General features: G+C 48.4%; 5 protein-coding genes across 5 annotated transcripts; 2 read left to right on the forward strand and 3 right to left on the reverse strand.

Moving 5' to 3' along the window:
* Window positions 1–623: 623 nt before the first annotated feature.
* On the reverse strand, window positions 624–1,408 carry BP5553_03703 (UBC-like protein; the record flags this gene model as incomplete). The annotated part of the gene is made up of 2 exons (XM_032012326.1): window positions 624–1,097; window positions 1,151–1,408. The coding sequence occupies 2 exons, from the start codon at window positions 1,406–1,408 to the stop codon at window positions 624–626; spliced, it is 732 nt and encodes a 243-aa protein (XP_031872019.1).
* A 408-nt stretch (window positions 1,409–1,816) lies between these two features.
* On the forward strand, window positions 1,817–3,781 carry BP5553_03704 (26S protease regulatory subunit 6B; the record flags this gene model as incomplete). The annotated part of the gene is made up of 4 exons (XM_032012327.1): window positions 1,817–1,891; window positions 2,249–2,314; window positions 2,409–3,224; window positions 3,275–3,781. The coding sequence occupies 4 exons, from the start codon at window positions 1,817–1,819 to the stop codon at window positions 3,779–3,781; spliced, it is 1,464 nt and encodes a 487-aa protein (XP_031872020.1).
* A 3,453-nt stretch (window positions 3,782–7,234) lies between these two features.
* BP5553_03705 (uncharacterized protein) lies at window positions 7,235–7,983 on the reverse strand (the record flags this gene model as incomplete). The annotated part of the gene is made up of 2 exons (XM_032012328.1): window positions 7,235–7,321; window positions 7,375–7,983. The coding sequence occupies 2 exons, from the start codon at window positions 7,981–7,983 to the stop codon at window positions 7,235–7,237; spliced, it is 696 nt and encodes a 231-aa protein (XP_031872021.1).
* A 980-nt stretch (window positions 7,984–8,963) lies between these two features.
* BP5553_03706 (uncharacterized protein) lies at window positions 8,964–11,134 on the forward strand (the record flags this gene model as incomplete). Its single annotated transcript, XM_032012329.1, has 5 exons — window positions 8,964–9,707; window positions 9,770–9,875; window positions 9,928–10,218; window positions 10,293–10,726; window positions 10,826–11,134. 5 exons carry the CDS (start codon window positions 8,964–8,966, stop codon window positions 11,132–11,134), a joined length of 1,884 nt encoding a protein of 627 aa, XP_031872022.1.
* Window positions 11,135–11,463: 329 nt separating this feature from the next.
* On the reverse strand, window positions 11,464–14,678 carry BP5553_03707 (Uncharacterized protein; the record flags this gene model as incomplete). The annotated part of the gene is made up of 10 exons (XM_032012330.1): window positions 11,464–11,470; window positions 11,548–12,517; window positions 12,581–12,930; window positions 13,378–13,492; window positions 13,542–13,985; window positions 14,036–14,061; window positions 14,114–14,176; window positions 14,238–14,364; window positions 14,427–14,455; window positions 14,518–14,678. 10 exons carry the CDS (start codon window positions 14,676–14,678, stop codon window positions 11,464–11,466), a joined length of 2,292 nt encoding a protein of 763 aa, XP_031872023.1.
* Between the last annotated feature and the right edge of the window lie 172 nt (window positions 14,679–14,850).

The following is a 14,850-nucleotide window of genomic DNA, read 5'->3' on the forward strand; positions in this document are numbered from 1 at the left end:
GAGTTGCAAGAGCAAAGGAATACAAATCTTTTGATAAGTTTAGGTTCGTTGATGATTCCACCTATGGTCTGTCGCAGCAGAACATGCACTTGTCCTCGAACTCATCATGGTCGAGTAAAGAGTATTCACCCGAGCTAGTTTTAATTGCCGTTTCATCTCACTGTTGTCCGGTATGGCTTATTGGAAATCTTACGTTTTGGGGATATCAAATTCATCGCTATCGGAATACAAAGGGGTCAAAGGTTTAACAATGGAAAATATAATAATGACAAATATAACAATGCAAATATAACAATGGCGAATATAACAATGGCAGAGGGCTCTGATGCGGAAGTAGGCAAGATATGGGTGAAAGATAATGAGACCCGAGCAATGCCATGGATAGTCACGATTGAGAGGTGTGATCATATCTAAACGGTCTTGTTAGAGAGCAAGTAGTAAACGCCCGACACCCCTACCATATATGCGATGCAGCTAATGCGACCAGATAAACCCCAGCGGAAGAGCAGCTCGAGAACGCCAACTAGGTGTTTGCCCTCCAATGCAATATCCTTCCATACTAATCAGATATTCTTCCGAATATAATCTTCTCAATCGACTGTCGACGGGTCGATGGGTCGAACTCATGGCTCACCCAACAATCTCGCAGTGATATCGCCCATATACGCTTCCTCGAGCTCGTAGTCATCCCCGTTGTTCTTGTCGATGTGGACAAACTCGAAAGCCTCAACTACGCGGTCAATATCGAACCCCATATTGACGAAGCGATCAATCAGATCCTTATTATAGCCATGGTATTTTCTCATTTCCTCTTCACGAGAGAGCAGCTTTTGTGATTTCAGCTTCGATGGCCCAAGTGATTTTGCGGCTTGGACATCCCAGCTGGTATGAGGAGGAGCTGCAGCGTGTTGAATTGCCCACTCTCGCGCTTTCCGCTGGAACTGTTCGGGGTGGTTCATCAGCATGCTGGCCACCTCGGCATCTTGGGGATCTTTCGGCTCGGGCGTGGCCAGGAGGGATTGGAGAGAGATGAGGGCGGATTTTATAGTGATGATTGGAGTCCAGGCTGAGCCGAGAGTATCCAGGCAGATGGCACCCTATGTTATTGTTACCTTATAAAATCAAATCAGAGGGATAGGAGAGTACGTACAGTTTGACTGCTGACATTTGGGTGCCAGAGTTTGGTGGTGAAGTACATAATAGGAGGCTTAAAGGGGTACTCGTCCGGGATCTTAATGTCCACAATGTACGTTCCCCCTTCATACGGGGTGTCGGGAGGACCAGGAAAGGTAGCCAACAAGTGCGACAGATCCGATCCATTTGATGGTTCACAGAATATCTTAGAGACTGTGTCATTCTGGATATCAGCGAGCTCCTTGGCGATTCTTCGGAGGCGGTTGGAAGTCATGATGGTCCGCAGAAGTTCGGTAGGCGGTAAGCTGAGTAGTGATTTACTCTCGGGGGGCTCGGGCGGCCTGAACTACATGAAGATTAGCACAGCTTTCGAAAGTGTGCGCTGAATGAAGGCTTCCAGTAGGAGTATTTGGAAGCCCGAGTATAGCACCGTCGCACTGTATTATGAGCTGGCAAAGCACTCACCAGGTAGTCTTGGCTATGTGGCGGGGGGAGCTCGTTGGAGGGGTATCACGGCTTCCTGTATTGACTTAGGATTGGAGCGTGGTGGCCGTTAGAAAAGGAGAAAAAATATATATCTTTATGGGAGATAAGCAGAAGGTGGCCTTGAACCAGGTGAGGAAAGGAAAGATCTTGTGATAGTGGTGTTGTTCGCAGACAACAGACGTGTTCCAGTCATAATATGGCTGGTTCGAGGCTGCAGAACAGGAGTTGGGATCACTGGCCGTGCAAGTACCGAAGTACCAGCGCTGGAATGGTCCGTGCACCTTTGTGCGGCGCTTCAGAAGTTGGTGCCTTGCCGATGATGTGCGCCTGAGGCTTTAACCTGCCCTTGCTCGCGCGCGTCGTTGTCGCCTGCAACGAAAGCTCGTACTAGTAACCAGGTATCATCAACCGTCCAGAGCTCCCTCCTCCTGACAAACCACTCCCAGCTCCCATCAACAACAACACTGAACATCATCCGGGCGGCCAACTGCGCACGCCTTGATCAAGCCTCTATCAATACAGTCTCTTATTGAGCATTCTGTCTGAAGCGTGAATACCTTGCTGGAAGTAAAATGGTGAGCTTGTTGAGTCCCGGGAGTATGCAACCCCGTCCTGACATTGCCACCAGGGACAACAACCATCCGGGCTCGGAGGAGCTGGACAAGGCGACAATAAGGACGATAAAGATAAGAAGGTACATGATACACCCATACATAGTTGTGTAGTGGCAGCTGTGCTGTCTCGTCGCCACTGTATTCATGTATGCTAACCGTCCTGGCGATGGATAGAAGGAGAAGCCCAAGTACGAACCACCTCCACGGCCAACCACTCGAATCGGCCGGAAGAAGCGCAAGGCTGCCGGCCCAAATGCGGCAGCAAAGCTACCCACCGTCTATCCAACCTCCCGCTGTAAGCTAAGGTACTTGCGAATGCAACGAATCCACGACCACCTCCTCCTTGAAGAAGAATATGTCGAGAACCAGGAACGTCTCCGAAAGGCAAAAACGGCAAAGGAAGGCGGTGCCCCATCTACTGCGGGCGATCCTGATGCTCTTGACCGGAATGCGGACGAGCGAGGGCGTGTGGATGATATGCGTGGGAGCCCGATGGGGGTCGGTACATTGGAGGAAATGATTGATGATGACCATGCCATCGTTTCAAGCACCACTGGGCCTGAATACTATGTCTCCATCATGTCTTTCGTCGATAAGGATCTTCTAGAGCCCGGTGCAAGCGTCTTGCTACATCATAAATCAGTCTCTATTGTTGGTGTTCTCACTGATGATGCGGACCCCTTGGTCACTGTCATGAAGCTAGACAAAGCCCCGACGGAGTCTTACGCAGACATTGGAGGCTTGGAAAACCAGATCCAGGAAGTTCGAGAGTCAGTGGAATTACCGCTTCTTCACCCAGAGCTTTACGAGGAGATGGGTATCAAGCCACCAAAGGGTGTTATCCTCTATGGTGCACCCGGGACGGGGAAGACTCTGTTGGCAAAGGCCGTTGCCAACCAGACAAGCGCAACATTTTTGCGAATTGTCGGAAGTGAGCTAATCCAAAAGTATTTGGGTGACGGGCCGCGACTTGTTCGACAGCTTTTCCAGGTATGTGGAATCCGGCTGGAAGGGCAGAATATGTGCTAATTAGTCTTTAGGTCGCTACTGAAAATGCGCCCTCAATCATCTTCATCGACGAAATCGATGCTATCGGGACAAAGCGATACGAATCGACATCTGGAGGGGAGAGAGAGATCCAACGTACTATGCTGGAGCTTCTAAACCAGCTTGACGGCTTCGACGACCGTGGAGATGTTAAGGTCATTATGGCAACAAATAAGATCGATACCCTTGATCCTGCTTTGATCCGTCCTGGACGTATCGACCGAAAAATCCTCTTCGAAAACCCCGATCAAGTCACCAAACGCAAGATCTTCACTCTTCATACATCGAAGATGTCGCTGAATGAGGACGTTGACCTGGAGGAATTTATCAACCAGAAGGATGACCTGTCGGGGGCTGATATCAAGGCGATTTGTTCCGAAGCTGGTTTATTGGCCCTAAGAGAGCGGCGCATGCGTGTGCAAATGGCGGATTTCCGAGCTGCCAGAGAGCGTGTCATGAAGACGAAGACCGAAGGCGAGCCCGAGGGACTGTATTTGTAGGGAAGGATCTCCGTGAGAGATGGTTAGAGCATACCACGGTGCTTCTATTCGCAGTGTTGTATTCTAGAGACCATAATGCATGAACATTGGGTGATGGAATTTCAGCAGAAATATTGCTATGGTGATTTAGTGCTTTGTTGTGATAACAGTCCAGTTCTCTATAAACATGGTGCTCCATATTGTCCTTCCGAAACTTAAATCTGAACGATTGTAAGTACGCCGCTAGAGCGTAAGACTCCACTAGCGGACATTGTATCTGATATTTTAGGTGGCTTAAGGCCATTGCCAGAGCGGTTTCCTGTTATGAGCTACTACCTTATATATGTTCACCCAAACCGTTATCACCAGAAAGTAAGCCATGTTACAACGGATTAGAGTTATGCGAACAGTGCATATGTAGGGGGTAGCCAATTCCACCTGCAAAGGATGTATACAGCACACTATCGAGTTGTGTATTTGACCAGCGAAAGGAACGTCCCTATTAGCTGCACCATAACTTGAACACTGATACACAGTACAACACACAATCATTTTACAATCTCTTAGTTTGTCCTATCCTGTCAAACCTAGCTCCTTTATCATCCGGATGTGCTGCACAATCCATATTGCATCTGTGCCTAATATTGCTAAATCTATACTATACTGGAGTGTAATAATACATGGAATTAACAATAGTTAAATAGGGCCATATGAGTGTGGTTAGGGCGTGTTTGATATTATAGCCCCATTGAGTTTGGGATTGTTAGGGATATAGAGTTATGTTTTACGTTTATTCTTAAGCTCATTGTGGGTTTGTTACCTTCAATCATACCGTCTATCCAGATCAGGGGAACAGGGTGCGTTTTCCAGATGAAGTAGGTCGCGGCCAACAGCACATATATCCCAAGTGTAGCAGATACGTATTTACTATAAAACGGGTTCTTGATAGAAGAAAGCAAGGGAAATTTTGACTGAAACTTCATGTACTTTTCAAGCAGCGTGTCAAAATTTGGTGGATCCTTATGGTATGCGGGATATTTCCCAAGACTCCTAACACACACAGTTATATGTGTCTCGCCTCAGCGATGAGCGACAGCTCGCAGGTGTTGGCTATTTACTAAAATACGTAGAGTACAGTTTTAGAAATTCACTCCTAAGCGGATAGCAGTTTGGAACAGAAAAGAGAGGCGTAGCTGGTGGCCAGATTTCCTTGGTGATATATTGTAAACACAACAAGAGACTGAAACCTTGTGCAGGTGGATAACTCTGTACTGCTATTTATGAGGGTATTCATAATCTTGACCCTGATATCCACCTAAACTTCAACCCCACCGGTTGGATATTCAGCCATCCCTCCTTAATCAAGTGCACTAGACCCATCCTGGTGGGATGCGAAACAAAAACATATCGAAAGAAGGCCGGGACCCGGCCCTGTGAGGCAGACATCTCATGGAGGTTTCTAAGAGGTGGTTTTATATAGAAAAGTTAAATGCCTTGCCATGCGGCGCAAGTTATGCCTACCATCGGCACAGCAACGAGGCTGTGGATCTATCTTCAAATTCAACGTCATCAGTAGATCGACGATAGGTATACATTCAATTAAGGGCGCCTATGGCGCCCAGAAAGTGTGAAATGAGGTTGGGTAGAACCAGAGAGAGTACTGCGTTAAGCGCCTGTTTCAGGTGTCTGTAATGCTCCACTCCTCAGGAGGAATCTTCCTCAGCCACGATTAAGATCAATTCGGGGGTGAGTCCGTCATCTCGCGATACGGAAAATAGCGTTCTAGTGTCTCAAACGCATCCGCTTGGAGGATTTCACTTCAAGGCACCTCCAACATAACATTGCTTGCTGTCTTGGAATATCTGGGGTTATGCTCGTATGGAGAACATTAAAATTGTGCCAAGGAGGTCTGCAGAAAAATTGAATGCAAATTCGACAATAATCCCCAATGCAGAGAGAAGCTGTTGATTACTCTTCGGCTGAAATAGCATATCAAATATAGTGCTACACTTGCAGGCGTTGCCGATGGCAAGCTGGAGAGCAAACACGTCGCCAGGGCCCCCACCATTGGGCAATTACATCTACGATGAATCCGTCGAGTTCCACAAGTAATTGGCTAGATCGGCCTTGCCGCATAATGAAGCAGTGGAGGAGAAAATAATTTTATATCTGCGGCCCATAGTGTTACTTCGGGGGAACACGACCAAGCTTCGGGGTGCCCGGGTTCAAAATGGTCATTTCGAGCAGAGATTTTCTAGCACTCTGAGGACGTTTTGAATTGACGCAGATCCACATGCTAAGCAGATGGGGGCCAAATGACCAAGAATCGGCAGTTGGGTGGAGGGCTGACCAGACGTCACGGCGTTCGTGGTGGAAGGATTCGTCGGGAGGATCAACACTGCCCTCAGGCAACCACTTGGACGAAATGGCAATTAACCAAGATCATTGCGTATTGAGAATCAAATTTCTTTCGGCTTGCTGTGGTCGGCAACCTCCGGCATGCATTCTGTGAGAGCTGCGTTGATATGGAGATAAGGCCATTGGATTCGGCCGCATCGGAGATCACGTCTACTTCTTCCCTACGGCACTCCACCGGGGCTTTCTTGCTTGGTGAGATATGGATGGGGGCTGACGGGCAAACCGTAGGAACAAATCCTCTAAGAATGGGCATTAAGATGAATTTCTGAGTTGTTGGCGATGGGATAATTGGGTTGCCGTCAGACTGACGATGAGTGAGGATGAAGTTGAAATCGCGGGGCGATACAGAAGATGCCCGGAGGACACGGACACTCCAGTTGCAGTTGCAGCTCGCTTAGCGCCGGCATCCATCACGTGATATTATTATTGTTTGTCGTCGATTTTAAGCCTCTACATACTTGGGCGTATATGAGGACCTACCTGCCTGCCTAGGTCCCTAGTTTGTACCTGCGTCTCCTCCCCAACCGAGCGCAAGATCCCAAGGCGCCGGTGTCGCCGGCGAAGCAGGGAGCTGACCTACCTCCCTGGGACCTGGGACCTGGGTACTCGTACTTCGTACTCTGTCGTAGAACCGGAGCCCGACAATTGTCCCCTGCCCCTTTTCGGCTCGCCAAATTAGGAGTCCCTGCGGCCTCGTATCTTGACTCCTGGCATGCGTCGCGGCCTCAGGCGCCCAGTGCAACCCCGAGATCCCAATCCCAAGCTAGATTTCCGCCCTGCCGCAACGTCAACACCATGACACGGAGAAAATACTCGACTCGACTGGAAACAAGCCCTTTAATTTCTAGCTCTAGGCATTGAAAGACTGACTGCCTGCATAGCAATCCAACCACTGCTGGGTACACGTATCATGCCTCTGCTATCCACGTCCACATATTGCTCCCTATGCAGTCCAGCTGCCCGATACACATTGCACCGGCCTCCCCGGGTTCGCATCTCTGTCCTGAAATGCCCGCCAGCTTAAGCGCCCAACAGCCAACCATGGTGCTAGTTAATTCACACGTCTGGGGACGATAGAGTGCCGGCGTTTTTACGAGCTGATTGGGAATATTCTGGAGCCGATGAGCCTCGACCTTCCTTGCCCTGCTATGATCAGTCTAAGGTGCCTAGTATGCCATGGGCTTCTGTTGGCTTACGATAATGGTGCTTCCAGGCATGATCCGGTTGTCGTCCGGCGTTCTGGCGTGGTTTGTGAGTATGTGATGATATTCTACCCCAAGGAGAGAGTTTGGAAGCGGTAGTGAAGGCAGTGGCTCGTACCGCAACATGGCTCCGCTATCTATCTTCTGTAGCTGCCCGCTTAGTTTTTTCCTGCATCTCACGCCCTCGATGGCTTTATTCCTCATGAGTTTGATCACATATAGGCTGTGGTTCCTCCTACGCCGCTTGAGCATTTTGTCTCCGTTCGATTCGTCCCAGTCCTCCTCCAATTCCAGACGTATGATATCATCCCAGGCAGCGAGTGCGATCCTGATGCTAGCATCATAGTCATTAGCCATGCATATCATTTCTATATTTGCGGGTATTGTCGCCCATTCCGCGCCGCCGTCTTGATCCGCATTTCTTGTGATTCTGGTCGTCTCTTCATTGAATGCCTTGGCCTCTGCCGAAAGTCTCTCGAAGTCCAATAGATAATATCGTCGGGCAGTCCAAAGACGGTGGACCCAGATGCATATGGCCAGGCAGAACAGAAATCCGAGTACCCCGATGAAAGTAATGAAGACCTTATTTGTATATTGTTGCATCGCTATGGTAGTGTTACCATTGAGGCGAGGGCAAAACAGAGGCTTGCTTATATGGCGAAGTCGCTTGTCCTCCAATTCACAAAACAAGAGAGCTTTCTCCGGCTCAGGAGATCATAATATATAGTTACGAATTAATTAATTGTCTCATTGATAAGAATGCCTATTGCCAGGAATGCAAGGGGTTTGAAGAATGGGGATGTCTCGCAACGAAGTAGCTAATAGTTAGTGTCTTAACTCCCGGAAGATGCTCGGCAATTATCTCATTGGCCATGGGGTGCTATCGTTTCACTTATCATATCGCTAATATTTTCTCTACATTTTTCAACTTTGGTAAAGATTGCATACTTCGATAAATTGCAATTGTGTCCAGTCTTACTTTTCCGGGTGGATTCAGCAAGATCCTGTGTGGTGTTATGATCCTCGTCAGACCCATGTCGGCCAAAGGATGGATTCACCTCGTCTCACAGCCCCCTCCCTCTTGTGGCTGCGACAATCGCGCACACCTTATCTTACAGATTCAGAACCTTAATTTAATGACTATGGGATGGGGATCTAGTGATCAAACCTGGCCAGAAATAGTGCGGTCTAACCAGAATACTTGCCTACCTATTTCAGGCCGTGCACGTGACTACCCCTGGTAGTACTCCAGGCAGGAGGCACTGCCCCATCCTTGTCTCCTTCAGCAGGAAATTATTATTGACCAGCGCTGCATCAATCCATCCCACAAGTTGCGTGGGTGGTACAATTCCTAGCCCTGGAACGGGCCTGCCTAATTACCTGCTTAGCTAATTCCAGTTGAATGAAGTCTCTTAGAATAGCATATATAGTTTCCACTCCTTCCCAAGCAAAAGATAATTTTCTTATCTAGTAGTCTAGTTGTGCCGTGTTGTATTGGTATTGTACTTTTGGTTTGTTCAGCGTGAACTTAAGTCTTACCAAGTACTCTGACCTATTACCGGTACATCTTTCATGCCTTCAAAATGGCCCATATGCCTCCTCCACCGCCGCCACAAACTCTCAACCACCCAATTAGGATATCTACGCCCTCCCATCATGACTCCGATTCCGATTCCGATTCCGACCCTGACTCGGACGTTGCTACACCCTCTGCACTCTCCCCTTCGACACCTCGTCGTATCACGTCGGACCCGAGCAAAGGAATATCTGAGCGCCTCCTCGATCAGTTACGATCAACTATTGAAGGATATCCCTCCTTCGCCAACTACTGCTGCGGAGGCAACATCCCCGTTACTTCCTCCTCTCGAAATTCCCGGTCCCCACAAGATCCTTCGAAGGCACCTATAACCGCATCACCAGTTACCTTACGCTTTGATACCATCTCTGGCAATGTGTCCAAATTGACTTTTCCTCCCGAGCCCGAAGACGAGAAAGGGAAAGGCAAGAAAAAAGTAGAGATAGAGGACTTGCTTGGCTCCTGTACGCCAGATATATCCGGAGATGAGAAGCCCGGTAGAGGTACACGCGTTAGAGGCAGGAGAAGTTCCGCAAAGTTAGGGAAGGAGAAGCTTTCAGTAGATGTCCACCCAAGCGATCTTGGGATCATTGATACCATCAAACAGATCCTGCTGCCAAGGGCTGGATCACCGAGTAGTAATGATAATTCACCGTCAGGAGGAAAGGGTAACTGGGATGGAGGGGGAAACCAGAACTGGAAAGAGAGAAAAGAACATTGGGGTGTTCGAGCGGAATTGTGTGAGCTTAGTGTAAGTGGAAATACCTATCAAGTAACAATCCAGCATGCATGTGAGCTAAATATGAGCCATAGGCATATTTCAGCTCATCCAGCAACACACAAACGCCGTTTGAAACACTTCCAAAATGGGGGTCACATTTTGCTACTCTAGTTATTTGTTTACCATATGCCCACCAAGGTATGTCTTTTGCCCTTCTATTACCTACAACCCCCTAAACATATTACACTAGGTGGCGGCCAGCTCATCACCCATAAAGATCCTGTTACAAACAAGACCCATAGCACGTTATTCCCCACCTCCTCCATCAACCCAACCATCACCTGGGCAGCTTTCCCACGCACCACTTCTCACTCTATCCTCCCTATTACGTGCGGGCACCTTATAACTCTTACCTACAACCTCTACATTACCGAAGCCATCGGGGGGATCATGCAACGCTACCCTATTGCGGACCCGAGATTATCTCCTCTTTTCAAAATAGGGAAGGGAATGCTTGAAAATCCTGATTTCTTACCAGAAGGTTATTATTATTCTCATCTCCCCCGTAAAGAATACAAAGAGGTCAAGCTGACATTAAGCCTCTTTCCTCAACAGGTGGTGTCTTAGCTCAATATTGCGTCCATCGCTATTCGCATACAAGCAAAAGCACCCAAAACTTAATGCCATACTCCCTTCTTGGCATCGACGCAACCGTCTTTTGCGTGTTCCGCACTCTAGGCCTCAACACCTATGTTGGGCCTATACTAGGAGATGAGGCGTGGGACGAGTGGCAGCAGGTTAAAGAGGAGAGACTGTTTAGTAAGATTTATCGTGATAATGATGAAGATATGGATGTTGAGGAGGGAGAGGATGAAGATGATGAAGAAGAGGGAGAAGTAATGAGGCTCGGGATGAAGTGGCACCGGTTGAGGATGGTTGGTGGTAATGGTGGTGGTGCTGTTGGCGGTAATTTGGGGAAAGGAGAGGGCAAACCAACCCAGAAGAGTGGTGAAGGCGGTGTCTTTAGGGTCGGCGTTGACCCTTCAAGCGTGAGTATTATTGGACTCTTTGCTCGCTCCCCTATATATTTTCCAGCCATAACCACATACCCTTTCAGCTTGGCCACACCTTAACTAACTATACTATAGTTCATCAACAAGCACTACCCACTTCACCTCCTACGCAATGTCATATATCTCAACGAATCCTCAGATCATGGATGGGAGATCGCCATGGCGAACTTAAAACTCAACCCAAATCCCAGCCACTCCTCCGCTAAGAAACGGATGGGTCAAAAACAGCAGGAAGATGGGGAAGACGAAGACGAAGACGAAACCGGGGATGAAAAGGAGGATATGGAGTTAATGTGGCAGTATTCACATGCGGTTATTCTCATCGAGGTCCCAGCGATGGGCCAAAAGGGGCGGAGTCGAGGCAGCCCGGTACTAAATATTTGAGGAAAGCAAAGGCAAGGCAAGACCAGGCTATGATGTGATGGAATGCTTTATGTTTTGGGATTTATGGTGTTGGGATATTGGAGTAAGTAGAATGGGATATGGATGGCAGGGAAGAGCAAGAACCTGTGTTGTCATGCATTGTGCGATGTACTACTAGTAACTTGTACGTTTAGTTTCTGATATACCCTAGAACTAAATTCGGTTCTTCCTTCTTATACTTCGAGATGTTTGGTACATGACGCCTGCAATGCCAACCGAGTCCATCCCATGCGCCGTCCATTGCTATATGAAACCGAAACTCCATCCCTCGCGGAACGATTCCGGCAAACTTAAAACCTATATTGCCGCATCAGTAAGTCATCCTCCAAGGCCTTTGAGAATTCATGATAACTAGAAGGGAGAGGAAGACGTACCGTATCTCATAAGACCCCGCTCTGGTCATATACCGCACCCATTTCACGCTAGAATAATTGCTCTTCTCAAAAACTTTCAAATACCGCACCAACAGCCCCGAACTGGTAAACATCAACAAGCCAAAATTTAAGCTTAGCGGAGGTCTTGACCACGCTTTTTGATTCGTCATGCTTGTCAGCGTCGCCTCGGCGTAGAGTACGAACTCATTCTGGCCCGTGAAGCGCGGGATCTTCCACACGATATTGTTCTCGCTCGGTTCGTACTTAGCTTTCCCCTGTGTACACCGCTCCGTGATGCGGGCGGTATTTAGAGGTGTCGGGATACGCACAACAACATTAGTAGCAAAGAGCTTGCTGCCGTAGTTGGCGCGGATGGCGATGCTGTATTCGACTTTTGTCTTGCCGACTTCGTTGACGATAGCATGGACTTTGAATGGGAGGTTCACGTTCTCGGTAGCCCTGTAGCGCATGAGTTCGAACTCACCGTCTGGCGGGATGAAGGATATAATGCGGTCGGTATCGAATTTCCCCAGCTTGACGCATTGGTGGAATTGGCAATCCTCAAGGGTGACGCTCCCAGCGGCTGCTTTAGTGGCTTTGGTCCCCATTCTGTTGCCAGAAGGCAGAGAGGAAAGGTTGTCACCGTCCAGAAGGAGGCGGTCATTGAGGCCAAATTTACATTCCGGTGTCCCAGAAAGATATGCGCGCATGATTATTTGCCCGTTGACATCAGCGCGGAGCACGGTGCCTGTTGCAGACATCAGGAGATTCACATCCTCAATAACATCGACAAATGCTTCATTCTTGCGGTACTTGACGTCTGCTTTTCGCCATGATAGGGCTCCCGTTGCTTGCATCGTTATCTTTGCCGAGTCTTCCATCGTTCGTTCTGACTTGACGCCTTCAGTTGTGATATACATCTTGAGGGTATCCGTTTCGGTGTTTTGGGGGTACCCAAAGTCTAGAACTTCTATGGAGCATATCAGTAACCATTCAGTCCTTATGTATCTACTACCACGTATTCGCAACTAACCATCCAGGAGCTCATAGACTAGCACGAAATTATTCTTCACGGCCTCCTCATCAAACTTCCCAAAATACCCTTTCCCCAGAGCAATCAACCGGTATAGGAACTCAAACACCAGCGCTGCGTTAGCATTGCTCTTCGTAATGGCCACCAGGTAGATATTTTCGTGTTTAACATGACTGAATGTCGTGCTGCCGAGGGTGAGGATGGGGGAGCGGACCTGCGCGTTGGAGATGACTTGGATGCGAAAAACGTCGGCGAGGCGCGGGCGGCAGTCGTTGCGGAATGCCCGGAATATAAGGTTCTCGCCTTTTTGGTTGAAGATTAGGATGCCGGAGAGCATCTTGATCTTTGTTCTGGGCGAGGTTGAGGATAAGGATGGAAAGAGAGGGGACAATGGCGGTGGAAGCTATTTTGGAGGGTCCAAGTTGATGTTGCAGATGGGTCTCGAGGGGTGGTCTGGCTCAGTGGGGGGCTCGGCTACAGTGTTAATACCGCCAGAAGCTCATCCACTCCACGAAATACCACTTTACACCGACTAGATTTAGATTGGTTTCTCAAATGTAAGGTATATGAAGATGCTAATCTCTGCTTTCACGAGATCTTGTATATCTAGGCTCCGAGAGATGAGAGCATTGGGTCGGAGTTACAGGTTAGGAGGGCTTGCTAGCTGTACATGAATCAAGGAAAGGTATTTGACAACGGACACATTAAAACAGGATGCAATAGCACTCCATGTGCAGCGCTCCCACCTCTAATACAAAAAGTCAAAGACCCCTTAAATCATATCCCGTCGCACAAACTCTGCATGCAATGTCTTTCCAAGCTGAGCTGGACTTCGCTCCACGATAACACCAGCAGCTTCAAGTGCTGCGATCTTAGAATCAGCTCCTCCCTTTCCACCACTGACGATGGCGCCTAATTATATTTTAGCAAACGGATAACTCATTGGACTTAGCTGACTTACCGGCGTGGCCCATTCTCCGTCCTGGTGGTGCAGAGATACCAGCAATGAAACTAACGACTGGCATGTTTCCGCGGTTGTGCTCCTTCAGGAATTCGGCCGCATCTTCTTCGGCAGACCCTCCAATCTCACCGATCATGATGATACCGTCAGTCTCCTCGTCTTCCAGGAATACCTTCAAGCAATCAATGAAGTTGGTTCCGGAAAATGGGTCACCACCAATCCCTACAACTAGTGACTGGCCAAGACCAGCTTGAGTAGTCTGGTTGACTGCCTCATAGGTCAAAGTTCCAGATCGAGAAACAATACCAATACGTCCTCTCTTGTGGATGAAACCTGGCATGATACCAATCTTACATTGCCCTGGCGCAATGATGCCCGGGCAATTGGGCCCCACCAAACGTGTCTTCCCTTGCGTTTTTAAGATATCGGTGATTCGAACCATATCTGCATTGTATCAGTTGCTGAGCAGTGTACCGAGACTCGGATAGACAAACCATGTTGTGGGATTCCCTCGGTGATGCTTTGAGATCGTTAGCTAAAAACCATCGCATTTTGAAACAAGGAGGACGTACCAGACTACCAAGGGGATTTCGGCGGCAATAGCTTCTTCAATACCAGCAGCAGCAAGAGGTGGGCTAATGAAGAGTCAGTCAAATACACTGTCTCCAATACCCCATCTTTTGGGAAATGGCGTACGGGACAAAGATCGCAGAAGCGGTAGCTCCGGACTGCTTCACTGCATCGGCAACGTTTCCAAAGACGGGTAAACCAAGATGTGTCTGTCCAGCTTTCTTTGGATTCGTTCCTCCTACAACCTGTGTGCCTAATCGTTTTATCAGACCCTATCCATCCCGTTTCGTTGTACTTGTGATTGTAATAACATACCGTACTCGATAGCTTGTTGTGCGTGGAAACTGGTGCAACTCGATTAGAAAATGCCTTTATGCCCCTGTAATCCCCTCTTGCTGGTACTCACGTTCCCTGCTTGCCGGTAAAACCCTGATAGATGACTTTTGTATCCTTATTGATGCGGAGATTGTCTACCGTCGAAGTGTATGCAGCCGACGCTGTAGCATAACTTTGTCGCCGGGCAGCAGTCTGCGCCAAAGGCCGAGCACATCTTGAGAAAGCCTGCATCTTGCCGGAGACAATTGATGCCAGGAGAGGGAATAAAAGGGAATGGGAATGAAAGATGGGTGTTCTGTGGTAAAGTTTATCGACGTCTTCAAAGTTCAAGGAGCTACTTTCCAAGCTTCCATTTACGTATAGAAACACGGGTTCTCGGGCTCACGAAGCGAGCTTGCGCGAA

Source organism: Venustampulla echinocandica, assembly GCF_003357145.1.
Source record: "Venustampulla echinocandica strain BP 5553 chromosome Unknown scaffold_1, whole genome shotgun sequence".
Taxonomy (NCBI): domain Eukaryota; kingdom Fungi; phylum Ascomycota; class Leotiomycetes; order Helotiales; family Pleuroascaceae; genus Venustampulla; species Venustampulla echinocandica.